Here is a 26,657-nt window from a genome sequence, read left to right on the forward strand (position 1 = left end):
TAGCCCCTCCAACAAGAGAAAGCACACTATCAAGCCCTATCAGGATCAGCTCTTATACTTTTTAAATTCCCAATGGGTTTGAGAGAGGCCCAATCTATTCAAACTTTCTTCACAGGATAAGCCCTTCATCTCAGGAACGAGCCAAGTGTACCTTCTCTGAATTGAACTGCTTCTAACACAATTATTTATTTTTCAAATATGGAGACCAAAACTGTACGCAGAATTCCGGATGTTGGCTCGCCTATACCCTGTATGGCTGCACGGTAGCACCATGGTTAGCACAGTTGCTTCACAGCTCCAGGGTCCCTGGTCCGATTCCCGGCTTGGGTCACTGTCTGTGCGGAGTCTGCACGTTCTCCCCATATCTGCATGGGTTTCCTCCGGATGCTCCGGTTTCCTCCCACAGTCCACAAATGTGCAGTTTAGGTGGATTGGCCATGCAAAATTTCCCTTATTGTCCAAAAAAGATGAGGTGGGGTTGCTGGCTTACGGGGATAGGGTGGATAGGGGATAGGGCTTAGGTAGGGTGCTCTTTCTAAGGGCCGGTGCTGACTCGATAGGCCGAATGGCTTCCTTCTGCACTGTAAATTCTACGATTTCTACTTTCACATTTCATTCCCTTTGCACTAAATGCCGACGTTCCATTTGCCTTCCTAATTAGCTGCATACTAATTTTTTGTCACTTTTTCATTGAGAAGGCTTTTTAGTATTTTAAATTAAAGATTCTTTTCTAATCATAATGACATATTTGGATCACGGGAGATCATGTGACTACAATTTGTCACTATTTTGATATTACACTGAATACCTTAACTGTGGGAAAGAAACATCTGTGGTACCTGTTTCAGACAGTGTCGTAATAAAACTTGTATCATTCTATTTGTGCATATCTTTGTTTTTGCTACATCATTCAGGATTAGAATTACATGTAAGGTCAGACCCTAAGGTCACTTGCTCTTGACGTCATAAGGCTCCTGGGTTTTGAATTTTTAATCGGGAGATAGGGGACTGGCCAGCAGGTTAGAATGCACTGTGCTAGCTGCAGCATGCTCGTTTTGGGCTGCTCTATGAAAATGAATCCTTGGAGCTTGCTCAAGGACATTGACAGCAGATTACTGTCATAATTGTTACTGGATGCAAAAAAAAACAGTTTTCATATTGTGAAACAAATTGATTTTATTATAATGGGTGACAATTCCTCATAAATCCTCATTATTAACATTCAAGCGAGTAATGCCCGGAGGTCATGCGAATGTAAGGCTCTTTTTCACATAGTCACAATCACATTGTTTTACGAAGTGGTGCAAGAACTCAGCAATTGATGTTATATCTTTATTGTGTCTCCTTTAGGTGCTACAGTTAAAATAAATCCAATAAGATCACACAAGAGGCAGTATTATCTAAACAGCTTGCAATCATGACAACAGGAAGAATGGGAATAAAATATGACTTTTAAAATGTATGGTGCTCCCAATTTAATTGTTATCCTCTTAGATGATATTTTGTTAGTTATATTTCAGGTCAGCTCTCTGTTCCATATGTAGGAGTGCATATAATCTTTGCACTTCATTAATGGTTTACAACTGTGATTTGTTTGTTGTAATAATGCAATGTGTTAATCACCCACTCTTATTATATACTATATATAATGCAGTCTGTCGCATGACTGCCTCATCACCTGCTGCCACGCTTATTCTTTGAGGACAGATTTCAGTAGCTATACAGGAGAAGCAGGCCCCACCCCCTAGTCAATGGTCTGTGAGGATAGAATATCTACAGACGCTGTGTGAGTCAGTAATATGTAAACTGCTACACTGGCAGCTCTCATCCACTCTAGACCTTCAGCCTCAACTGGCCAATGCCGACTGCCACAGCTGACCTAACAAAAAAAAGAGCCGATTGGACAGAGCAATTAGTATTTGCTTCACTAGCTGAAAATTTATTTGACAGACATCTGAGGTAAATCAAAAGGTTTTTATTTCCACGAGCCAAAGCAAGTGGGATAGCAGCCTGCAGTCTGAACTGTAAAACAAGTTTTCTGTTACAGATACCACTGCTCAGTGGCCTAGTCTTCTCTTTATTCTTGTGCGAAGAATATAATCCAGTTTAGCATGAGTGGCTGTAGGAAAAGGTGTAAGCGAGAAATTCTGAAATTTGCCCAGTACCTGTTCAGGTTTATTACCGGCTCACTAAGCACAGGTAATGCTGTGTTTCTTTTATTAAACTAGTTTTTCTTGTGAAATGCTTTTATGGATTATGTGAAAAATTGTTAATGCTTTCAGCTTTTGAAATCACCCTTTTTTGTTTTTATTCTACTGAATACTATATGCTTAGTGTTTGTTCATTTTGTTTTAAAGGAAAATGTCATGTAACAGAAGATGCCCAGGCATTCTATGTTCCTTGTCAGTAGATGTGGAATGTGAAATGAATGTGTAACATAAATTTAGCTGCATTGGACACATGAGCACTTTTATCCTCTTTCCCATTCTTCATGGACACAAATGTTTAATAAGCTGTAATAGACTCGGATGTACTTGTTGCATTAAGTGTTACTTTGAAAGCCAGTTATTAATTATTACTGTGCCGTCCAAAGGATCCTGTTTGTTTGTTTGTTCTAACTTCAGTACTGTTGAATTGATCATTTCACTTGAATGTTACATTAATCAAACCGAGCAGAGCAGAAATGCTACTTATACAATGCTTGTGCCATGCTTATAAGGACACATCAGAATGTTTAAGTGATAATTTCTATTTCTCAGGAATGAATAGTTCAGTAAACAGCTATAGACAACATTTAATCAAAGTACGGAGGCAATTCAGTTCCAAGAAAGCTCTAGGCAAATGGAACATCATACAACAATTTTAGAACTAATACATCTGTAATAGTTTGCCTACACTATCAATTTTGTTCACGATATAGTATTTAATAGTTTTTCAACTGCTAGATAATAGGATGGAAACAGTTATTAGTTGTTATACAATTATAGCTTCATATTTCGCTAAAGGGAAAAATAATATAAATTGTTAGTTGTCACACAAAGTTAGATGATATTTAACTGATTATCAACTAAGAACTGTGACTGGCTGTAAATCTTTCCAAACATAAAATGATTTTTAACAGTTAAACTTTAAAAAAAATCTTATAGAGCATAATTATTCAATGTTGTATAATTATATCTGGTTTTACTGCATTTGATGATTTTAATTCTGAGTTGAGAACAAGACTGAAATCTAATGCTTCAATGTGAGTGACACAATTCCCAAAATATGGTTTGGAAATGCGATGTCACAGTCATGTTATAATGCAGCTGAGCAATGATACTTGTGTTGTGGCTTGAAAATCTAGTACTAAAATAAATCCATCGGCGTTCAATATTATTTTAGAGAAATCACCAGTTTCTATTCCTGTCTTGTCAGGTATATCAGACAATGTAATTTGAAGTGATGTGAACCTTTACGGATGGCATCTATCAGTTGTTTATTTGTGCTTTTTTGGATGGGGATGTTCAACTTGAATCCAGGTCATGAGTCTAATAAGATAGCATTGGTGTATAATATTCCCTTGTCACACCTTTTGCACCCTCTGGTACGCAAATATATTTGTAGTTAGTCCAGATTTTATGTGATGGGAAAGTATGTTTGATTCTAAATGAAGTCAATTTAAAATCCTTTTTTTAATGTAAAAGTCAAACCATATACTGGCTGTTTCAGGTATCAGAATGTGATTTACAATAATGCCCTAACCTCTTGAACCCCAAAAATATGGGCATAAATTGCAGAGTAGATCATCGCATAAGTGAATTTTTAAAAACATGTATTCTATTCACTAAGATGAAATGGCAAGCATTTCAGCGATTTATGTGCATACGTAAGAGCTACATTGAGATAGGAGTTGAAACTGTGAATGGTGTATGCAGTTCTTCATGTTTTCTAGGTTGTGTCCTATTCAGGAATGCAAATATCTTCATAAATCAGTTCTGCAGTCAGCTACTATTCTAGTACTCAATGTTTGATACTGTTGCACAGTTTTACATGGTTTGATATTTTAAATATATCATTAAACAAAACCTCTATTTGTAATTAAATTAAGGTATCCAGGTTGCTGATGAGGAAGTGAAATGTGTTCCCCTGGTTGCTATGGTAATTGAGTGATTTGCCATTTATGGTAGATGCTTGATTGGAATCCAAAGCAACAATTCTGTTTCATTATTGCAATCTGGAACAAGGCTTTGCATCTGCTATTTCCTGTTTTTGTAAAATCGAAAATACCACTGAGTATTTATAGTTGTGTGTTTCCATAGTAAACCAAGTGAATTATTAACCCATTGAGTACACGATCAGTCATCCATACATAGATTGAATACAATTGAACAATGTAGGAGGGTAATATCTTAATGCTCAGATACTCGCCTCTACAGACCACATGTAAGTAATTTAAAAGCTGTTTAGGAAGCTCTTGAATGCAAGCATTCCATAACATCCCTTGTGTTTTAATCCATGTCTCATAGCTTCAAATGTGTGCAAAAAGTTATATTTTTAAACAACAAATTAAACATCAACTGCAATGTACATTTCAGTATTTTTTCACCAATGACATCTGACACTGATCCTCACCAAGTATGTTAAATAAAGGCGAGATATCATAATTTAAATATGCCGAGTGGGCATCTCATAACATCAGAAGGAGGGCCATCCCAAAATGGAGTGAGTGAACAATGTGTCAACAAGTTCCATTAGAAGCAGGGCAGCTAGCCAGTATTTCTTGTTACTCGGTGCGACAGACTAGAGATGAAGAAACACTTGACTTTCGGGACCCTTCTCTTGGCCACAGCCTCTCTTCTGCCACTATCCTTGTTTGGGATGGGTGAAGATTCAGCCTTAAACACTGCCCTTCAGAAACGGGTGGGAAAGATTGGGACCTGACATATCTAGCTCCCATTGTAATTTCCAGCTCTTGCTTGGACTCCTGGCAAATGTTTGTTAAAGGGAACCAGAGGGTTGTGGATTTTTGTCCCCTACATTTTATTGCTTTGTGCTTTATGAAATCTTCAGTAATTTCCATGAACTATATACATGTAAAAGGCAGAGCACATATTCAAAATAACTGATAAATTTTACTTCAGTGCTGTAAAAAATATTAGTCACATGGCTATTTGGGAATCCGGAGATGGTAATTGTGTTTTTTGAATAGCGGATAAAAAATAAGTAATAATCGCTGTCGTCATATGTGTACTTCAGACATATTGTGGATAAATTGGTAAAAGTAAGCAAGTATTTTTGCTCGTTGGCTTTCTACTGAAATGTTCTCCAGCAAAGGTATAAACCTTTAACCTCAGCATCGCAGAAACATCAGAAAAGCTATTTAAAGAGGGGCACTATCAATATTCTCAAATAGCCCCCCATGCCTACAGGAGAAAGCAACACCAACAACCACTAACAGGCACTTCCAACAAGGCAAAGCAAGCACCACCCAATCACATTCTGGGTGGTGAGCATCAAACATTTCAGAAATCGCTCTGATTAAATCAAAGTGCTACTCATAACTATCGAAAAAACCTGGAAGATCAACTAAGTGAACTGTGCTTAATGATATCATGCGAGAATTTTAAACTTTAATGAAAGAGAAGGCTGCAAAGTTTAATACTGAATATGGTAAATGTTTGTTACATAAGTATACATGTGAAGCACATTGATTTGCATAGTGTATAAGAGTGTTATATTAAATTTGTGCATATGGCAAAAATGGTATCATTGTAACAACATTTGTGGTTGGTCTGTGATTTCTATTGGACATCACTGATTGACTTCAATGTGAACTCTTCCTCCATTTGTTATGTATTAAAATGATCAAATGTAAATTCAACATATTTGTGCCACTTAAAATGAAGCAGTGATACTCATTTCTAACCTAGATCTATAAACTCTTTTACAGTGGTTGAAGCTTGCACTTTGCAAACTGACTAGTATTTTGAGGTCATGAGTAGCCTAACCCGTGGTTCTTATAGTCTGCTTGAATCCACTCAAAAAGGTCATAAACCTACCAGCTGCCAGAATCACAATTGATTATCAACATTAGCAAGTTTATGTGGTTTCAAGATTCCAAGAATATTGTACTTGTAATTGTAGGCGGAACTGTAAATCTGCTGTTACGTGACCCAGTACAATTGAGCAGCACCTGACATTACATGATAGCCCCACTGTTACTCCTCAGGAGAGTTGAGTTTTGAATTTTGTATTATATATTTTTCCTATCTTGACTAAAGTAACTGCCCAAAAAATTAAACACACAATTGAGCCGGGAGATACATAATACGATGTGATAATTGGGTTCACAGTAAGTGGACAGGCATAGCAAATGCTTTTAAGTAACTTCTGTCTGACCCTTGTAAATGCAAAAATAGTTCTGCTGCCAAAATGCTACGCTTATCATATAGTTATCAATTGTGACCTCGAAGCCTCACACTTTACCCACAGTTAAAATTAATTTGCCAATCTCTCCCCACCCTGCTGTGATGAAAAGTCCTATTGTGGAGAATTCCCCAGAAGTGTATTCTAATTAAATCACTACTTAAAAAATGATTTTGTCTTTAGGTTCCAGAAATTTGTCTTTAGGCTCCATAAACAAGTGTCAGCGGTTAGCAAATTTAAGAAGCATACATGACTGACATCTGCATTATTATTTTAATCATCGGAGTCAAAATATACCATCATTCCACTCCAAAATGTTAAGAGCAACATGAAACCATCCATGCCATGAGCGTAGATTGTTTTTCAACCCCATCTCTTCCATCACACAAGAACCCTGGGCAGAATGTTCTGATAATGTCCCCACACCCGCAGGAAAACAGGCGCAAATCACTCTGGACTTTCCGATTGCAGGTCTGGCCGTCTTGGAGGGCCCCCCCGGTGATGAATCCCCCTGCCCCCACCAGGACGCCCGAGGACTGAGCCTGTAGCCGCCACTCCGAGCTCCCGCCGGGTGATACCGTGAGCGAACCATGCCGGCGGGAACTTGGCCAGTTGTCAACGGAGAATCGCCGCGGGGGCCTCTTTCAATGGCCCCGACTGGCACCTCGTCGACCGTGGAAGCGTGACTGGTGGCGATTCTCTGGTCCCTGGACAATCGCAGGAAGGCCTCGAACCCAATCACCCCATTTTACGCCCCCGCGCCGAGCGCAATTGCGGTGCGGAAGCTCGGAGAATCCTGGCCACTATATTTAGATCTATCTTCCCACTTTGCAATTTCAGACTCCCCACTTGCAACTGAGTAAAGCCTTTGGCTTGAATCCATTTATTCTATCCTTTGAGTGCAACTATCCCAGTCATCACTTGGAAAAAACTTCAGCCCTCTTTTCTCCCACCCTTCTTGCCCACTCCCAACTAATATCAATGGGTGAACTAGTTCCCAGGAAGTCATTTTTCTATTTGATCCCTCTCTCCCACTTATCTTACACTCCTTCCACCAATCCTACCCCACAATAGACTGATCAGACAAGTTCAGCAGGAAATTTAACAGTAGGATATCAGCCATGTGCCTTTCATCCTGCCCACTGTCTGGATTTCACATGCTAAGAGGCAATCCATCCTTTCCACTTTTTCCCCTATGTTATAACCTCATAATCCACCCCACTTACAAGAGACGGACATTATGTGTTCTCTTACTTCCATGATCAGTATATTTTTGTAGAAAGAGGAGTGGAAACAAGTCACCCTCGACAGTGAGGGACTGCCAAAGAAAGATTTCATCTCTTCTTTTGCACCACTTCCTAAGTTCCACCACCTCGCCCTCTTTTCCCTTGCCTTAACCAGAAATCAGGCAGATATAAAACAGTCTCCCAATTCATTGTTGCCTACTTTTCTGATGGACAACTTCACCCCCAAAGACTTGGCATCTGGCCAGCAATGGTCTAGTTGTACATTTATTATGTACTGTAGCCATACTTGTCCTTTTTTCTTTTTATATACTTTCAAAATGGTAGTACCATCCTAGAATACATAATTAAGACTGTAGAACAGCAGTGAATTACAGTTTCCAGTTCTACTCTGCTAATTGGTCAACTTAAATTTATTTCATTGCCATGTACTATACCAAGATGAATTCTGTAAGATACATGATTTATGGTTTTTTTCCTTCCCATGATCTGTATATTTGTATGGATAGAGTTCCGTATTTACTTACCCTTGGAGTGTGAATTCCAGTTAAATAATTCAACAGCAAGCATTTGTGAGTTTAAAAATAAAGAAGGTGATTTATTCGCTTATCCCAAACTAAATGCAACATCACACACACAGTCACGCACACACAGTCTCACATACCCCATGAATGGATACAAATACAGGTCATGCACCTTTACAGATTACTGTTATCTTCGTTTCTGATTTATGACATTTGGTCTCCAATGTGGCAGGCCTGTGGTGTTTTGAATGTATTCAGTTATATAAAGTTGAAGTAAAGATCTTGTCGTCAAATAGCTCAGAGGTTGGTTCTCAGTTGAATTTTGAAACTGGAAGAGGTTACATATTCTGGCTGCCTGATATCTTGCAGTTTATTTCCCAGTCAGGTTAACAAACTGGCTGAACTGATGCTGCTTATGGATTTGGTGGAACTGTCTGTGATATAGCTCCTAGCTGGTCTTTAAAAAACGCAAAGAAAGCATGGCTGCCTTCACATGGCTTTTCACAAGTTCATAGTCTCTTATAAAGTTGAAAGTATTTTTCAAATAAGGTGTGGTGCTCATGTTAATTCCACATCCTGTGCCGTAGGTTAACACCTCTGAGGGTTTGAAATAGTCAAGAGTCTTTGTTTTAGAATTCCCCAATCAAATCAAGTAATACTCCTTTGTCTTGTCTCCGGGAAAAGCATTAACTATCATCAGTCTGGAATCTTCTTTGGTTCCCTTTGGAGATAGGGGAGTGGTTCTAATCCTCAAAAGAAGTCAGGTGACCTTGGGTGGCCATCTTTTCCAATTTGTTGTCAGTTTTTGTTTTAAATATAAAATTAGTTTAAAGTTCAGAATATAACATGCCAGTAATAGCAGGGTAGCAGGGTAGCATGGTGGTTAGCATAAATGCTTCACAGCTCCAGGGTCCCAGGTTCGATTACCGGCTGGGTCACTGTCTGTGTGGAGTCTGCACGTCCTCCCCCTGTGTGCGTGGGTTTCCTCCGGGTGCTCCGGTTTCCTCCCACAGTCCAAAGATGTGCGGGTTAGGTGGATTGGCCATGCTAAATTGCCCGTAGTGTCCTAATAAAAGTAAGGTTAAGGGGGGGGGGTTGTTGGGTTACGGGTATAGGGTGGATACGTGTGTTTGAGTAGGGTGATCATGGCTCGGCACAACATTGAGGGCCGAAGGGCCTGTTCTGTGCTGTACTGTTCTATGTTCTATGTTCTATGTAATGAGCATGACAATGTTGTCTTTTATTCAGTTCCCGGCAAAGATGTACTTTATCCCCCTATTCTCTTGTCATTGTATGTCAGTTGTACTGTTATCAAGCAATATGAAAAGATATTTGCACAGATCATTCAAATAAGCGGCTGATTCTTATTTGGAGATTATGAAACTGTATTCATTGGTATTGTAACATTTCTAAGAAACCTAATTAACAGTGAATAATGGTAAAATGTAAATGATACAATTAATGTCCTATTTTAGTCTCCAGTACCTCTAATATGCAGTTCAGCTTTTACTTGCATATGAGTACCTTGGTAGTATGTTGCTATTGTCATGTTTGCATTTGATTTTATCTTTTCAGTCAGGTTCCCTACTGGTAGCATATTTACTGCCATCATGTACATGACTAATTTAATCATAGCATCTTCGAACAACCAGCAGCACCCACTACCAAAGTGACTTATGACTTACATGATAGAGATAATGTTGTTGAATGCTTCACATTGAAAGTAACAGTAAAAGATCCATTTTTTGGTTTCTTAATGTCCATGCAATAAAGATCAGATGGATCCTGTAACATATATGCAATCCTAATGAATAGATTACTACCCACGCGTTGAAGATCCATAGAGAGTGTGAAGCATAGATAAATCAGGATGCTTCCATAGTTGGAGCAATACTTGAGAAACTGAGACTATTTCCATTGGAGCAGAAAAGGGGTGGAATTTTCTGATTTTTGTCGAAGTGTCAACTCAGGTGTGAAAAGCAGGGCGTCGCCTGTAGGATTCGCTGCCAGTTTTCCCCATCATATTTTTTAACTCTTAGACCAAAAAAGTGAAGAAGGAAAGTCCCATGACATCAAGCTGTTGGGGCAGGCACATTTGTAGCCCACCCTGCCAGCAACCTCCGCTTTTGACAGATCAGATGGCAGAACAATATAAGAAGAGAAAAGAAACTCCACCCGCCATACACCACAGACCCGCACCAGCACTGAATCCACCATCCACCCCACTAAATCTACACTCCACAATGGAATGCCACCCCACGACGCAGACATGGACCCCACCTCTTCTCCCACCCCCCACCCTTCCCAAAGGCATGCAACGCCCGTCAATTCCTCCAGCAACCCCACCCCCCCCCCCCCCCCCCCCCCCCCCCCCCAGTTGGCAGTGCTCACATTTCGAGGGGCAGTGCCAACAGCCAGTGCCTGGGCAAAACCCTCTCACCCCGGTAGCTATACTCATCTGTGTGCACGGCAGGTTTTACTCGGCAGTTCCCCATTTTTAAAAACATGTTATAAACCATGTTGATGTTACATGGCCGGCGGGAGGGAACTTTTCTATGTTGAGAGGCCATTTAATTCTATTTAAATGTATTATAATAGGGTTCCTGCCATTGTATGGTGGGGGACCTAGTGTGTCACTGCCAGGGAACAGGGACAGCTGAGTAGAGAAATCCCACCGATGTAAAAAACAGTTTTTAGTCTCCTGTTTGATTCTCTGCCCCCTCCAATATTCCTGCCCACTGAAAACAGGGCGGAAAGTTCCCCTCTCCAGCAAGGTTTTAAAATTATCTATTTTAATATAATTGGAAAGACATATAAGGAAGGACAAGTTCTATTGATTTGGAAAACAATAACTTGGGCCCATCAGTGAGGAAGGATTGATGTAAAGAATTTTCTTTGTACAGAGAATTGTTGGGAGCACGGAAAGCTTTGTCACAGGAATTAGATACAGCAGAGCTGATTGCACCTTTGAATGGCGATTTGAAGTAAAGGAAGATGTGGGATAAGTGTGGGGGCATTTGAGATTAATTTTAGATTGCTCTAGAGCACAGTCCAATAGTTGTATTAGACAACACCACTGGAGAAAAAAATCCAGCAGTAACAATAGGGCAAATGATGGCCTTCTGTGTCGTAATCTTTTATGGTTCTATTTTATATGAAACATGTCAGTTTAACAAATAATTTTTATACATTGATGAAAGTATACCTGCCATTGTAGCAGCTTAGTTTGAGCAAATCATTTCTATGTCAAATTTCACAATGCTAAATGGCAACATTTGAATCTCAAAAGGAGAAAATACTCCATCCTCCATCAGTGACATCTCTGATTTTGAGGCAGCAGATTGTTAATGAGGAATATAGTTTATGTTATTGCAATACCACGGTGTTTTGATTCACGTGTGGAGAAATTAGGCAGTCGATTAACAGAAGGTGGATTAGTCTTTCTTTCATGGCATCATGTAGATAAGAAACATTAAGTTTTCAGTCTCCATGTGAACAGGAGAACATTTTGGTGCTATGTGCAAAGTAATCATAAATGCTTCCTTTATGGGCAATTTTATCTCAGTGCACAGGATAGTGTCCTTGGACATTTCTGTAGAAATAAAGCCAGATGGTGAGCGATATCTGCCTGAAGCAGTAAAATCCACACAGTTATTGTGAATTTTGCTGCTCAAACTAATTTATACGTTATTAGTCAACAAGAACAATGGACATGGAAATGCTACAGATGCATTTTCTTGCCTAACTTAAGTGTTTGTTTCATGCTCTGGTTCCAGCAACAATGAGATACATCTTGTTGCAGCCCAGATTTATTACTGCCAATTGTTTTTATTGCCCAAACTTTCCGATCAGAGTCAGAACCGCTGCATCTGAATTTCCTGATTAATCAAAACTACCCACTTATTTGGATACACTTATAAAGGACAGACTTCCAGTCCACTATCCTGCATATAAACTAATTCGCCCAGCTCAGAAGTCCACGTACAGAGCAATAAAGAGAATCAGCGCAGAAGACATGCCCCATTTTTACAGTGACAGCTGCCATACGGTAAGTTTATACATGACCAGTGTGAATATTAGTGAATGAGTGAATGGGTAGATGGGAGGATGAGTGAGAAAAGAGGCTGTGGGTAAGACTCAGAAGAGAGTCGTTAAGTGGGTAGGGTAGGTGAAGTAATTGGGTGGGGCAGATGTAGCACATGGATGGATAACGTAGTGAGGGATGTTCAGGTTGATAATGGTCGGCGGGGTGCCTGAGTGGGAAATCGGGGGGCTGGTGGAGAGGTGGGGGAGGGGTCAGTGTGAGTGCCTGGGGTCAGTTGTACCGTTACCCAGGAGTTAGAATAGGATCTTTTTGTCTGAACGTCTGGATAATTATTCAGATGAGTACTGCAGAACTGCCCAAAATACAATCTTGGAGGCTGATGAGGAAATGCCTTCGTAAGCTCAGACGTCCCGGACAATTCCCACGGAGTCAGCATGTTGGGATATATGTGGGGTTGGATTCTCCACTGTCAGGATTTTCCGTTGCACTGGCAGCGCACCCACGCACAGGAATTTCCTGATGGAGTGGGGCTGTCCACAATGGGAAATCCCACTGGCTGGCTGGCGGGATGGAGAGCCACACTAGAAAACTGGCGTTGTGTCTCAATGCACAGTCTCCAATAATCCAGAGAACAGAGGGCCTGAGCCTATGTGTTTAGGTTTCAAGATGATTGCTCAATCCTACTCATTCTGTAACTTTGTGCATTGTGTATCAAATTTTGTATATAGTGTATCATTTACACTTGAAAAAGACAGATCCATTGCATTTCAAATTATATGAAACTCAACAGCATTAAAAATCCATGTGCTAATGATCAGTGAGAACATTTGCTGCTGAACATCCCATGGTCTCAGTTGGCTCCCTTACTTGTATTGCAACAACGAGCATCCATGGGTCTGTGGATGCATATTGGGCACTAATCTGTTATGAGTGACCACAATAAATGACATTTTGTGGCAGTACTTAAGGGGTATCAGTCATCTCCCTTTGAAAATCTTTTTAAAAATTCCCTCAGTGGCCCCTCAGCTTGGGAAAAATCATGCAAATGATTGGGTTCCCTCCTCCAGGACACAATTCTGGCCTGAACCAAGGCTCGGATGTACAGTCCATGGTCCTCTGTGCATCATACTGGCCACCAATCTAGCTACCACCAGCTGAGGGGCTGGGAAAATGGGACTGCCAGGCATCGGCAATTCTGCTCTTTCTCCATTTCTTCCGATGCTACGGGTCCAGTTGGCTCTCCTACGCACCCATCAGATTTACATCAATAGTTCATTGAAAAAGCTCTGATTTTTGGTACCAGTATTTACTCATATCGATATACCAAATTTGGCTAGTTAATAGAAATTTTCCTTGCTGTAACAAGTGGTTAGGTTGAATATATATGTAATCACTAAGTAATGTTCAACGTGTCTCACATTCACTTGGGAGGAAAGCTTTATTTGTTTGTCAATATGTTTTGAATGCAAGGGAAGTAGAAATCACTTAATGCAAATTGGTTACTTGTTCTAAAAATAATAAACTTAAAGGTAAAATGTTTGCTAACTTGCAAATATGTTTTGGTCCAGCATCCAGGTAGAGTTTGTAAAATTATTATTTGAATTTCATACAGTTTATTCAATGGTGCAAGACACTGGGGGTGACTTCGACATTGGATGATTATGTAAATGGAATGTATTGATTTATTTCTATTGAGTTCAACCAATGGTGCCCATTTTGCACTTTCTCACCAGTCAAAATTATCTCCACTGTTCATTCCATACATCCCAGTTTTGAATTTCAAAAAATACTTGAGCTTTATCTTAGACAGTGTACTTCAAACTTTTACGTTCTTTGGATCCTAGTCAGATGAAGACAAGAGGCTACATAGTGGTTAAAAAGTATTAAACCATAGAACTTTTCAGGATATTTGGTCTATTGTGTCCATGCTGAAATCCCAAATTAATCACACTGTGGAATCTCTGCCCATTTCCTTGTCATGCCCTCTGCTTCCAGTATTTATTCAATGATCTCTTGGCTGGATTCTCCATGACCCGCCACTGGTAATGAAGTTCCTGAGATGGTGGAGAATCCAGCATTGGGGAACAAACAGGATCGGTGTTTCCGATGCTTCGGTCCCCCGCTGGCGCCGGGATTGAGGCTCGCACCCCACGCCAGTGCGGGCTAGGCACATTATTCTCTGGGCCCTCATGTTTCTCTGACCTTCTGGGCTGGGAATCACATGGGCGAGAATTGGTGTAGGTCCTGACAAGCATGTATTTGGGGCGGTGGACATCATGTGGGCCAAGGGGGTAACTCTTTTTAAGGGAGTTGCCCCAAGGTCCATCGGAGGGCCACTGTCCTCTCAACAATGCAAGAGCTGCCCATCCCTTCCCTACCAGACCCCATAAAGGGCCCCTGATTAAAGAGACCCACACCATAGACCCACCAGAGGCCCCCAAATTATAGACTCCTCCCAGAGACCCCCAATTAAAGACACCCCTCAGAGACCCCTACTTAAAGCAACTCCTGCCAGAGACCCATCCAGAAGTGAGACCCCTGACTAGAAGCCACCCAGAAGAGAGACCCCTGTCTGGAAGCCAGAGAACAGTCCAAATAGAGGCAGTGAAAAATGCATTGCTTTAAAATTCCTGTGCCATACAGCTGCTGGCTCAGGCACAGAAGATGCACCCGTCAATTCCTGGAAAGAGAAAACCAGTCAGCTGGATTTAAACCCCCTTAGATCTTTAATCTGCAAGCCTTTCATTCGTTTCTCTTTGATGTTAATGTTACTAGGCTATGATTGACAGCTTCCACAAAACCCCAACCACCTGCATTGTTCTATTAATCTCCTTTCACACTTGAGTGATTTTGAAGTAGTCTGCTGTGAAACTAACCATGTTTATTAACTTCAAGCTTTGATTGACAGCACCTGGACCATATCAAGGAGAGTTAAGTACTATCTGTTAGTTTCACTGCTGACTACTTCAAAGTTACTCAAGCATGAAGAGAGAATAATGGAACAATGCAAACAGTTGGATTTGCGTGGAAGCTGTCAATCACAGCCTCGTAACATTAACATGAAGAGAGATGAATGGAAAACATTTTATTGACAGGTGCAGCTTCCTCTGCCTGACCCAGCAGGTGTATCACACAGGCGAGTTTTAAAGCAATGATATTTTTTACAGCCTCTGTCTGGACTCCTCTCTAGCTTCCAGACGGGTGTCTCTCTCTGATATATCTTCTGGGGGATCTCTTGACTTTGAGGGTCTCTGAGAGAAGTCTCTTTAGGGGTCTCTGGGATGTTTAGTTAATTAGGGGTCTCTGGGATGGTCTATTGGGGTGATCTCTCAGGGGACTCTTAAGGGGTCTCTTTAATTAGGGGGTCTGTGGTGGGGGAGGTGGTCGGGGGACAGTAGGTTACCCATACTGGAGGGGAGGGGGGGTGACCCAGGGGGGCACTGAATTACATTGCCGGGGGGGGGGGGGGGGGCAGCTGTTGGAACTAGAAATTGGGATGCCCACTCAGAATGGCGGCTTAATAGCTGGATTCCTTAGGGAATCCCTTGCAATCCTTATCACGCAAAAATTTGCATGGCTGAGGATTGGGAATCACTTCATGCAATTCACCTCCGATGGGAGAAACTAGTCTCCCAAATGAAGAATCATGCCCTCTCAGCCAATCCATATGATAAAACATTTTCATACCTCTGTTTCCTCCACATAAAAATGTTCTGTTGTTTCTATTCTTAAATAATCATTTTAAGTTCATAACCACCTGTGACTATTAAATTCCTCTACAATTGTAAAAATGTTTATTAACTATTTTAATATTTTTCCTTCAGTAAAAGTAGCTGAAATCTCTCATAATTGTAGTTTTGATTAAGATCAGAGAATCACAGAGGAGGAAAGGAGGTTATTCGGCCTATCAGGCTTTTGCTGGCTCTTTGAAAGAGCTACCAATTATTCTTGATTCCCCCCCTGATGTTTCCTGCAAATTGTCCTTTTCAAATATCTATCCAATCCCATTTGAAAGTTACCATTGACCGGACTTCCAATAACTATCCTTTGAGGTAGATTGTTTCAGAATCGAAACAACTAGCAGCCTCAAACGTTCTTCTCATCTCCAATCTGGTTCTTTTGCCAATGCCTTAAATCTGAATCCTCTAATTAGGGACTCTCCAGCCAAGTGGCTCCTGCCAGATGGTGGAAACAGTTCCACCCTATTTAATTCATCAAAACCCTTCATCACTTTAAATCGCTCTATTAACTCTACCTTGACCTTTTCTCCTCCAAAGAAACAATCCCAGCTTCTTAAGTATCCACACATTGACTACATTTCATCTCAATAAATACATGCTCCGGGGGTACAATGGCTTTTTAAAAATAAATTTTGAGTACCCAATTCATTTTTTCCAATTAAGGGGCAATTTAGCATTGCCAATCCATCTACCCTGCACATCTTTGGGTTGTGGGGTGAAACCCACGCAAACACGGGAGAATGTGCAAATTCCACATGGACAGTGACTCAGAGCCAGGATCGAACCACTGGGGCTATCCACTGCGCCACTGTGCTATCCCGTGTACAATGACTTTAATATATTTTCTGTAATGGGTGCCTATGATTACTCAAAGTACTCTGTGATCTAACCAATGTTTTGTATTGATTTATTGTTGCTTATTTATTCCTGCATCCAAAGCTCTGATTGATAATACCCAAGGTGCTTTTGGTGCTTTTATAGCTTCATGTGCCTGCACTTTGATGTAATTGTGCATTTAAAACATTTTTATGGTCCTGCACTAGACCCCCAAATGATTGGCACAGTTCAGTTAGGGACCAGCGATTTTTTGTTTAAAATAGACAAAGTTTGAGATCAAAAACACTTGCTAGGAGAATAATGCCACAGATTTCTACACACTTTGAGTCAACAAAAATAAACTTGACACTGAATATTACTTGATAAAAACAGGCCTGTAATGTGCCCACGTCGAGATACTATTAGGCACGATGATGTTTGATCACATTCCCGACATCATACCACTGGAACGTTATGACACTGGAATGTGATAATATGCTCGGCAGGTGGCCCTAGAAATTGGAAGCCCACCCACCATATTGAAATAGTAGACAATCATATAATTAAGCTTATTAAGAGTGCAATTGACTTCCATAACACGTGTTGGGTGCTATAATGCGGTTAGAATGCTTGAAACACACTAGGTGGGCAACTCATTTTTTTGGAATAAATGAATGTAAGGGTGGGTTTAAAAGCAGCAGCTGGATTTTTATTTACCTCAGCAGTTCACGTTGCTGTGAGTGTTGTTCTCAGATGCTATTAGATCAGGTGCTATTATCTGCACCTCTGCCTGTTTGGTTTTAAGAAGATGAGGACAGTGCTTTCCATGGGAGGTGCATCTTTCAGTGAGGAGGAAAAGGGGTGGAGGGAGAGGACATGGAAAAGAATAAGGCCAGATGGCATGGGGCAGGAAGCACTTGAGGTGCATGACGGTGGCAGACCCACGCTGGATTAAGTTGCTGATGGAGGCTATAACCATGGAGGGGCAGAGCAAGGACTTATGCTCCCAGTTGAATATATAGGCAGGGAATGAGTCATCTTCAGAGAAGACTTAGGCTCTCCAGAGCTACAGCAACCTCTCTCCATAATATGCTCACAGGGGAGATAGCTTACAACTAATTACTCAACATTGCTGATTACTCAATGCTGGCAGCAGGCATGGTCATACTGTGGAGCTGAATTTCGTTGTGGCTGGATAATTTCAGGCAGCAAGTGGAGACCTCAGTGGCATCACATATTCCACTGCTCTCCACTGAATTAAGGTTTTTACTGATGCAATATTTCAAAAGGCAGGTCAATATATTGCATTCTTCGTGGACCACCACAGTTAATTTGAATGACCCAGAGGCTTTGTAACAATAGCAGGTTTTCCCAGAGTTCAGACAGCAATAGACAGTACTCAAGTTACCACAAAGATTCCATCAGACCAATCCTGTACATTTATTAACACTCTTTAAACGTCCAATTGGTATGTAATCATTCTCAAAGAGTGATGCAGGTCTGCGTTAGGTATCCAGGCACCAGCATGGCTCCTACATTCACCAGAACTTCCAGGTGCCAGACATATTGAAAGAACCTGATGCCCTGGATGGTTGGTTTCTGAGTGACCAGGGCTACCCTTTGAAGAAATAGCTCATGACACCAATGAGGGACCCAAGAAAAGACACAGAGTGAACCCAACATGACAGCCATGGGACATTCAGGGCCACCGTAAAGCAGACAATTTGGCTGTTAAAGATGAGGGGCGGGATTCTCCGACCCCCCGCCGGGTTGGAGAATCACCCGGCGCTGGCATCAATCCCGCCCCCGCCGTGTCCCGAATTCTCAGCCCCCTGAGATTTGGCGGGGGCGGGAATTGCGGCGCGCCAGTCGGCGGGCCCCCGCGCAGGTCGAGGGCCCCCCTTGGCGTTTCTCCGGCCCACGATGGGCCAAAGTCCCGCCACTGACAGGCCTCTCCCGCCGGCGTGGATTAAACCACCTATCTGACCGGCGGGATTGGCGGTGCGGTAGGGCGCGGGGTCCTGAGAAAGGTCGCGGGGTGATCTGACCCCGGGGGGGTTCCCAAACGGTGGCCCGGCCCGCGATCGGGGCCCAGGGCCTGTGCCGTGGGGGCACTCTTTTTCTTCTGCCTTCGTCATGGTCTTCACCATGGTGGAGGCGGAAGAGACCCCCTCCCCTGCGTATGACGCCAGCAGCCGCTGACGCTCCGGCGCATGAGCGGACGTACGCCGGCCGGCGAAGTCCTTTCGGCCCCGGCTGGCGTGGCGCCAAAGGCCGTTCATGCCAGCCGGCAGAGTGGGAACCACACTGGCGCGGGCCTAGCCCCTCAATGTGAGGGCTTGGCCCCTAAATGTGCGGAGACGTCCGCAACTTTGGGGTGGCCCAACGCCGGAGTGGTTCACGCCACTCCAACACGCCGGCACCCCCCCCGCCCCACCGGGTAGGGGAGAACCGGGCCGAGGTTTCGATGCCTGGGTAGATCAGGGAAGGACTGAAGTATGCGTCATCCAGAGTTTCACTGATGATGAAAAGTAGTCATTCCTTTAATTATGATGAGAACGAGCTGAGGGAATACCCCAAAGGAGATGTGCAATGACCTGCACGGAAGTGCATGGATGGTCGTTACACATGGAAGACCTTAATAAGACAGGGTTTCCAGTAGGATTCGCATTTGTGGCTTCTGAGATGTATGTACCCTCTGTCTCAATGTCATTCCACCTATATGGCTATCTCTTTCAGAGAGACCTGTCAGCATACTTACCTTCTTGATCCTTGTTTCATCGTGACCAACCTCCATAATTGGAAATGCATACACAGATTATCCCGTCAATTTATCAATCAATTAAAGATAAATGCAAACTCTGCATAATGGTTAAGAAATAGGTTTATTAACAAATGGTCTATGGTTGCCCTAAGAAATAATGAAAAAAATGCATCCATGTGAACTGGTTTGTGACCAGTGTGAATTTTTCTTAATTCTCTTCTGCGTGTTGCGGCATAGTTTTCCTCCCTCGCCCTGGATGACATTGTTGGGTGCCCTTTGTGTGGTTGAGACCTTGACAGCCCTGCCACATTAAATGTCTCTTTCTGAGTAGCATGAGGACCTCTGTCCTACAGCATTCAAGGTGGGCTGTGCAAATGTTGGAGGGGCAAAGGAGAGGCTTCCCCAGTGCGAAGTGCTGTGCGAGATGCTTCTTCATTGCAGCTTCTGCTCACCACTTTCATGAAGGCCAATTAGGTTTACCTGCCTACCTGTGAGGCTCCAACAGCTGACTTAGTATCCAGGCTCCTAGTCCCCCTCTTACTAGACCCCTGAGAGCACAGACAGGGCAATGGAGTGCAGGTCAGAACACATACCCACAATTGTTTCTGCAATCTGGTGGGTATGCCCCTCCAGTACAGTCACCAGTCTGTCCATGATGGAAGCTTGGTGCTCTGAAGATTGGGTGATCTCAGTGCAAATGGCCGAGATGGACACCTTCTGTTAGGATACTGGACTGGCCCCCCAATTTATGTTTGGATTCTAGACGAGAACCCCAAACAATTTTTCTATTTGTAAAACTGAGGAAAGGATACTTCACCCCAGGAGTGATGATTCTGACCAATAGGTATATTTTATGTTAAAACAAACTTTAATTCAAACACAGAATTAACCACATTAACTATTAATTGTAAAGCTATTTTGTTGATAAGCGGTTCTTAAATAAATGGAAAAATATGAACTTATTATCTACACCTGCTTCTAATTCCAATTAAGCAAACCAATACATTTCAAATGTCACTTACAAATAAAGTTAACAAAACAGGTTACTTGCTTAGTTGTGCAGATTTTTTGAGAGAGTGTTCCTTTCAAGAGCAGATCTAATAAATTTCTGCTCATCCTAACAGCATTTAGCAAAACTACTAACAGACTGCCAAATAACAGACAGACCTGGCTCCTCCCATTAATTACATCACCTGTATCCTAATAAGTTCCTTTATCTGCATAGCTATAACTAAACACAATCCCTCATAAATGATCCACACTCCAGGGAATCATCCAAAATGTAAACAATGCTCCATTAGCCCTTTATCTGTATCCAAGTAAATGGTCAGAATGAATGATTATCCCACTCTTCTACAACACCTTTAGAAGACATACTGCCTGTCTATATTTAAAACCAGGGTTTTTAATAACATTCTGTCACAAATAGGAAATGTAATTTGTAACAATTTCTACATTCATCACACCTCACAGTCTGGGCCAGAGGGCAACATCCTCATTGTATATCCACCAAATCTCTCTCCACTTTACGCAGAATGTCCAGCATTTGCCGTATCATGGATGACTCCAGAGGCTCATCATCTAACTTGGGCTCTGTCTCTGACTCACCAAGAATACTCCTCCGACTGCCCAGTACCTGATCTGCCACATACTCTGAAAGCTGCACATGAAGTGAATATGAGGTGCCTGCATCAGATTATGCTTGTCTGCTGAGGTGCCAATCTCTGTGTCAGTGCTTGGTGCAGGGCGAAGATGTGCTGAGGCTTCCATTCTCTACAAAGGTCAGTGTGGGGCACTCAGGGCTGATGGGCTCAGCAGGTGATGGTTCACTGGTGCAGGCAACACAGAAGGAAAGGCATTAATTGGCCTTTCACAATCTTGATGGTGTTTCTGAGGACATAAGATTCAACATCATTAGTACATAATACATCATATAGATTATGGGATGTGATACCTTGCAACCATCAAAACACTTTTAACATCGTATTTCTATTTTCTACGTTTCTAACTGCAGCACTTGTTACTGCTTGGAGCTCATTCCTTGTTCCCCTTCCAAATGGTTCTTAATGTGTGATGGATTTAGGTTATTCTGGATCTGATAATACTTTATTACTGACCTATGATTTAGGTTAAGCCACCAAAAGAGGGAAATCCCTTTCTCTGCTGAGACTAAAAATAGATCTCACGAAGGGAGAATGTTTTTCCGAGTCTCAGACAGTTAAACAGGATCTCAGTTATTTTTTTGTGGGAAATGTTCAGATGTGTCACTCATAACTAAATCATTACCTCTGTCATCATGGGTCCTAGTCATTTAAGACTTCCTCAAAGAGTGTCTAGGATTTTAAACTTTGATAGTAAGTATACACAGTATAATTTTTAATAAAAGTGTTTTTATTGTAAAATACTCTCAATTGATACATACAGAATTGCAGAGTTAAAATATAAATTGATTAACAGTCTTTAGTTATCTGTTAGTAATATAAAAAACGTTAACAGTCCTTTGTTATTTGCTAACACACTAACTTCTCTTAAGAGAATGAGATATCTGAAACATGGAACATCCTAAAGTATCTCCTATCAATTTCTAATACATTTCTAAGACGTTTAACAGAAACATACTTACAAAAGCCACAAGGTCTTTGTCTGACCAGGCAAGCTGGTTTGAACAGAGCTTTACTCCCTTCAGTAGTACTGAAGGAGAAGAGAGTAACCTTCGCTAAAGTGCCTCCTCCTTAAATACATAAAATCTTCTATTCGGTCAAGGGCTTTTTCGGTTATCACTTATTGTTGGTTAATTGCTTATAGCCAAATGGCTAATTTGATATATTATCATCAATATATGTCTTAATGATCTTGGTGTCAGCGTGAATGTCAGGTGTCTTAAGATATATTGGCGAAGAGGGACACGTATATGAGATCTGTCTCTTTTCAATGTTGTCATGTTTCTTAGATATATAGATTGTCAAACAGACACTCCTTTGAGGGTGTTATTCTAAGTGTCAAAAGTTATATAGCTAAGGAAAGATTTGTTGTCTTGTTTATCTGAAGAATGTTCCTGTCTTCATGGTTTGAGTAATTATAAGTGTAGGGGGTGATTTAGAGAATTTACGGTGTGCCAATGCAAAGATTTCCTTATCCTGTATTTGTTTGGAATGTCCTAATGATCCTTGAAGTCAACTAGGAGATTCTCCCAGCAAATTATGTCTTCTGGATGACCTTTAGCTGAAGTGGTTTTATTCTACTTTGAATTAAAATACTTGACGTATTCATTTTGGTTGCCTTATTTCAAACCGCATTTTGCGGCGACGTGATATCCATCACAAACGTTGATCTCCTCCTCCCAGTGGCTCCTTCCTCAATTCTTTTTTCTTAATTGGGACCTGTCCCTGCCCCCTCTTGCCTGGGACCCTTTGATTATGGCGTCCACTTTCCAGGTCAGGTGATCTGCGTTTTGCGCTGTTTTCTTTGTACACTGGTGCACTGGGCCCGTTCTCGGCCTGAAGAACCACAAACACTGTACTGCTTGTGTGCAGCCTGCTCCTGGTCCGTGTCTGTGCAAAAATCCTGGACATGCTGGGATATTTTGCTTCCAGCCCCTACTCGATAACAAGATACGTTTGGATCTCTTGACAACCACTGGGTCACTGTTTCACTGTTTCTAAATACCCTTCACCATCTTTCCAATACGCATATAAAGTATTATGTTTTTCCTCTCAAACATATATTACCCCTACTGTTTATAAATTGCCTTTGTGCACCCACCTACTCATTCTGCTAACATTTCTGCATTCCCAAAACCTTTTACAGTTCTTGGGCAAAATTCTCCAAACCCCAGCAGGGTCGGAGAATCGCCTGGGGCCGCCTAAAATCCCGCCCCCGCCGTGGCAGAGATTCTCCGCCACCTGGGAAGTGGCGGGGGCAGGAATCTCGCCACTCCGATCGGAGAGGCCCCTGCGGTGATTCTCCGGCCCGGATGGGCCGAAGTCCCGCTGCTGGGAGGCCTCTCCCGCCGCCGAGGTTTGAACCACCTCTGGAACGGCGGGATCAGCGGCGCGAGCGGGCCCCGGGGTCCTGGGGGAGGCGGGGGGCGATCGAACCCCCGGGGGTGCCCCCACGGTGGCCTGGCCCGCGATCGGGGCCCCCCGCTCAGACTCCGGGCCAGTGCCCTGGGTGCACTATTTCTCCTTCCGCGGCCGCCATGGCGGAAGCGGAAGAGAACCCCACATCACGCATGCGCCGGCAGTGACGTCAGCGGCCGCTGACGTCATTGCCGGCGCATGCGCGGACCAGCGAAAGCCTTTCGGCCAGCCCCGCTGCCGGGGGCGCCGGTTTTTTGCGCCAGTCGTCTGGTGCCAACCGCTCCGGCGCGGGGCTGGCCCCCAAATGTGGGGAGAATTCCCCACCTTTGGGGAGGCTCGGCCCCTGAGTGGTTGGCGCCACTCCCCTACTCCGGGACCCTCCGTCACGCCGGGTAGGGGAGAATGCCGCCCCTTATCACTGATTTCCGATCTCCGTATTATTGTATCAACATCAAACTTGCTCTCCAAATACCTGTCCAAACAGAAGGAGCACTGACTGCTGGTGTATTCCACATCCAACATATCTGTGTAACTACAATGCTTTGTTTCCTGTCCATAAAACAACTTTTTATCTGTGCTGTTTCATTTTTCTTATACGATTCACCTAGGGCAGGATTCTCCGTCGACCGACGACGGAATTGGGAAACGCGATTGGGCAGAGAATTGGTTCCGACGCCGAAAATAAGGCTGGCGCCAATTTCACGCCAAATCGCAATTATCCATCGCCTCGACAGTAGCATCAATACGTTCCAGAACACACATACAGTAAACGCCATTGGACATACCATGAGTGGGTCTGACCCAGTATTCTACAGGGTCTCTGCGATTCTCCGCCTCTAATGAACCGATTTCCAATGGCGAGGTTCACTTGTGCTTTTAAAAATAGTGAATCAGGTGCCTCGGCTGCTGAGGGAGAGAAAGCGGGTACGGAAAGTTTCCAACATTGCCATAGTTCGCTGAATGTTGTGCTGCTGGCTGGGGGGCTCCTGCCAGGTCTGGGGGGAGTAGCGGTGGGTGGCCAGGAGGTGGGATGTGGGGTCGGCGTGGACAGGCACGGATCATCATTGCTGCAGCCTGCAGGGCAGACATGCAGCTGCGCACGACCACTATGAACCTACGTCCATGGGTCGTATGCGTGTTCCCTCCAGGCCACCCCTCTGGATGCCCTCTGGCCCCAACCGACCTATCAGCCATATGTGCGCGGTCCAGTGCAACCAGTGCCATCATGGTGTGTGGGGAGTGAAGTGTGTATCTACGGCTGCAGCTTGTCAGCCCCCTAAGTGTCAACTGCAAATCCAGCGAATCTGGCAGTGTTTCTCATTGCAATCGATTGTGTTCCACATGGTGCCGGTGCTAGCCCCTTGACAGTTGCTGAATTTGTCCAGGTGCGGTGCCAGTTTTGCTGTCATGGAAGTCATCAAATCCTGCCCCGGCATCAATACTTAGTCTCAGGAACGGAGAATCCAGCTGTTAATCTTTCATAACAAACACCTTGTGAGAAATCTTATTGAATGTTTTCTGAAAATCCATATGCATTACCTTCTCCTTGCCAATCGATCGCCGCTACAAAAATTATTTTACATTTGTCGAACATGACTTGTCTTTAACACATCCATGCTGTCTGTCCTTGATTAATGTATTTCTGAATCTTCACTTTTTTTTCTGTAATTATAGATTCCAGGAATTTGCTCACAACCACCATTTGACTAACTGATCTTAGTTTTAACCATATCTCCATTTTGAACTAAGTATTACATTAACTCCTTTCATGCACAACCTTAAAATTACAAAGGGAGTTAACAAATTGTGCAGTTTTACTTTTGTACATCTAAAGGCATGTAATAAAAGTTCTATTATCAAGTAAAATCTGCTATATTTATTTTCTGCTAATAGACTGCAAACTGAAAATCCAGAGTAGGTCACACAGTCAGATAGCATGTTTATCTTTTGGCTATCTGAAGACTTGGAGAACGGCAAGTGTGGACTAATCCAGTGAGCTATGGGCAAATAATAATGTTTTGTTTTGACCTGCAGGTTAATATTTTGTCCTTTATAGTTGTGCTCTGATTTACTGGAAATGGGTACTCGTTTATAGGCATGGTTTTTGGCAGTGGATACATAGCAGCATATCTATTGAAGCTTTATATGTAATAGTACGGTTTGAATTTTATTTTGACAGCAAAGAAATTCTTCAAATAAAACATTACAAATAAAATACATATCTTGCACCCGAGCAACCTCAAAAAATGGTAGGTGACATCTTGATTAACATTCCTCTCATCACCTTATGGAGTTTATACTTACTATCAGTGTGATGCACAATCTGACCAACAGGAATTGCAAAGTCCTGAGACAGGCTTGTGAGAGCGTGTTTGTGCTCCACAAAGCAACTGGCAAATTCGCAGAGTGTTGCCTCAGCAGTCCTAGTAATTTATTGGTTTTCGTTGCTGGATTGTTGTTTTACCCTTTAAATGGTGGTACCTGCAACCATGATAGCAGAAGCTTGAGATCGCACAGCTGCAGCTGGAGTTTGCATGACAAAAGTCTGAACTTCTACTCTGGTACTCCGACGTTGGGTTGCTTCTGCATGTGGTGAATAGGAAGTTGAGACATCGCCCATCAGACACTACATCATGGTTACATCCAAAGATGTAAAGTGAAATTGGTCACCCATGCTGGAAAGTATAGAGTCTCCGAGCTCTGCATAAAGCCCTGTGCCAAGTTGATGTTGGACTCCTCCATGCTCCTTGACATGACACACAGGCTTTCTTACAAGCCTGCCAATGGACCAATGTTTGATTATGCATACCGATCACCCTTCTTCTGTAGCTCCTCACTGATTTTGTAGTGCTAATCTGAATCCTCTGCAACAGAATATGCATGAACTCGTGATCTGGTGAGCTGGAACCTCCATTGTACTATCTCTGAGACTACTGGTACAGTTGGTGAGATATGGAGTTGTAGATTCATTCAATAAGTTGAGGTCATGGATGCAGCTCCTCCGGTCTTTACTCCTGGTATTGACCACCAAAAGCTA

General features: G+C 42.6%; 1 protein-coding gene across 2 annotated transcripts in view; it reads left to right on the plus strand.

Annotated features, from left to right (window-relative positions):
- The first annotated feature begins 1,344 nt into the window (after positions 1-1,344).
- The window catches only part of kcnip4 (Kv channel interacting protein 4), a 1,191,104-nt gene continuing 1,165,791 nt past the window's right edge, over positions 1,345-26,657 (plus strand). The window contains exons 1-2 of one of the 2 annotated variants that reach the window (XM_038791487.1): positions 1,345-1,959; positions 2,048-2,199. In XM_038791487.1, coding sequence (XP_038647415.1) covers positions 2,112-2,199 — 88 coding nt within the window. In that variant the 5' untranslated portion in view covers positions 1,345-1,959; positions 2,048-2,111. The other variant, XM_038791491.1, reaches the window with a different exon arrangement.

This window comes from Scyliorhinus canicula, chromosome 3 (genome assembly GCF_902713615.1).
Source record: "Scyliorhinus canicula chromosome 3, sScyCan1.1, whole genome shotgun sequence".
NCBI lineage: Eukaryota > Metazoa > Chordata > Chondrichthyes > Carcharhiniformes > Scyliorhinidae > Scyliorhinus > Scyliorhinus canicula.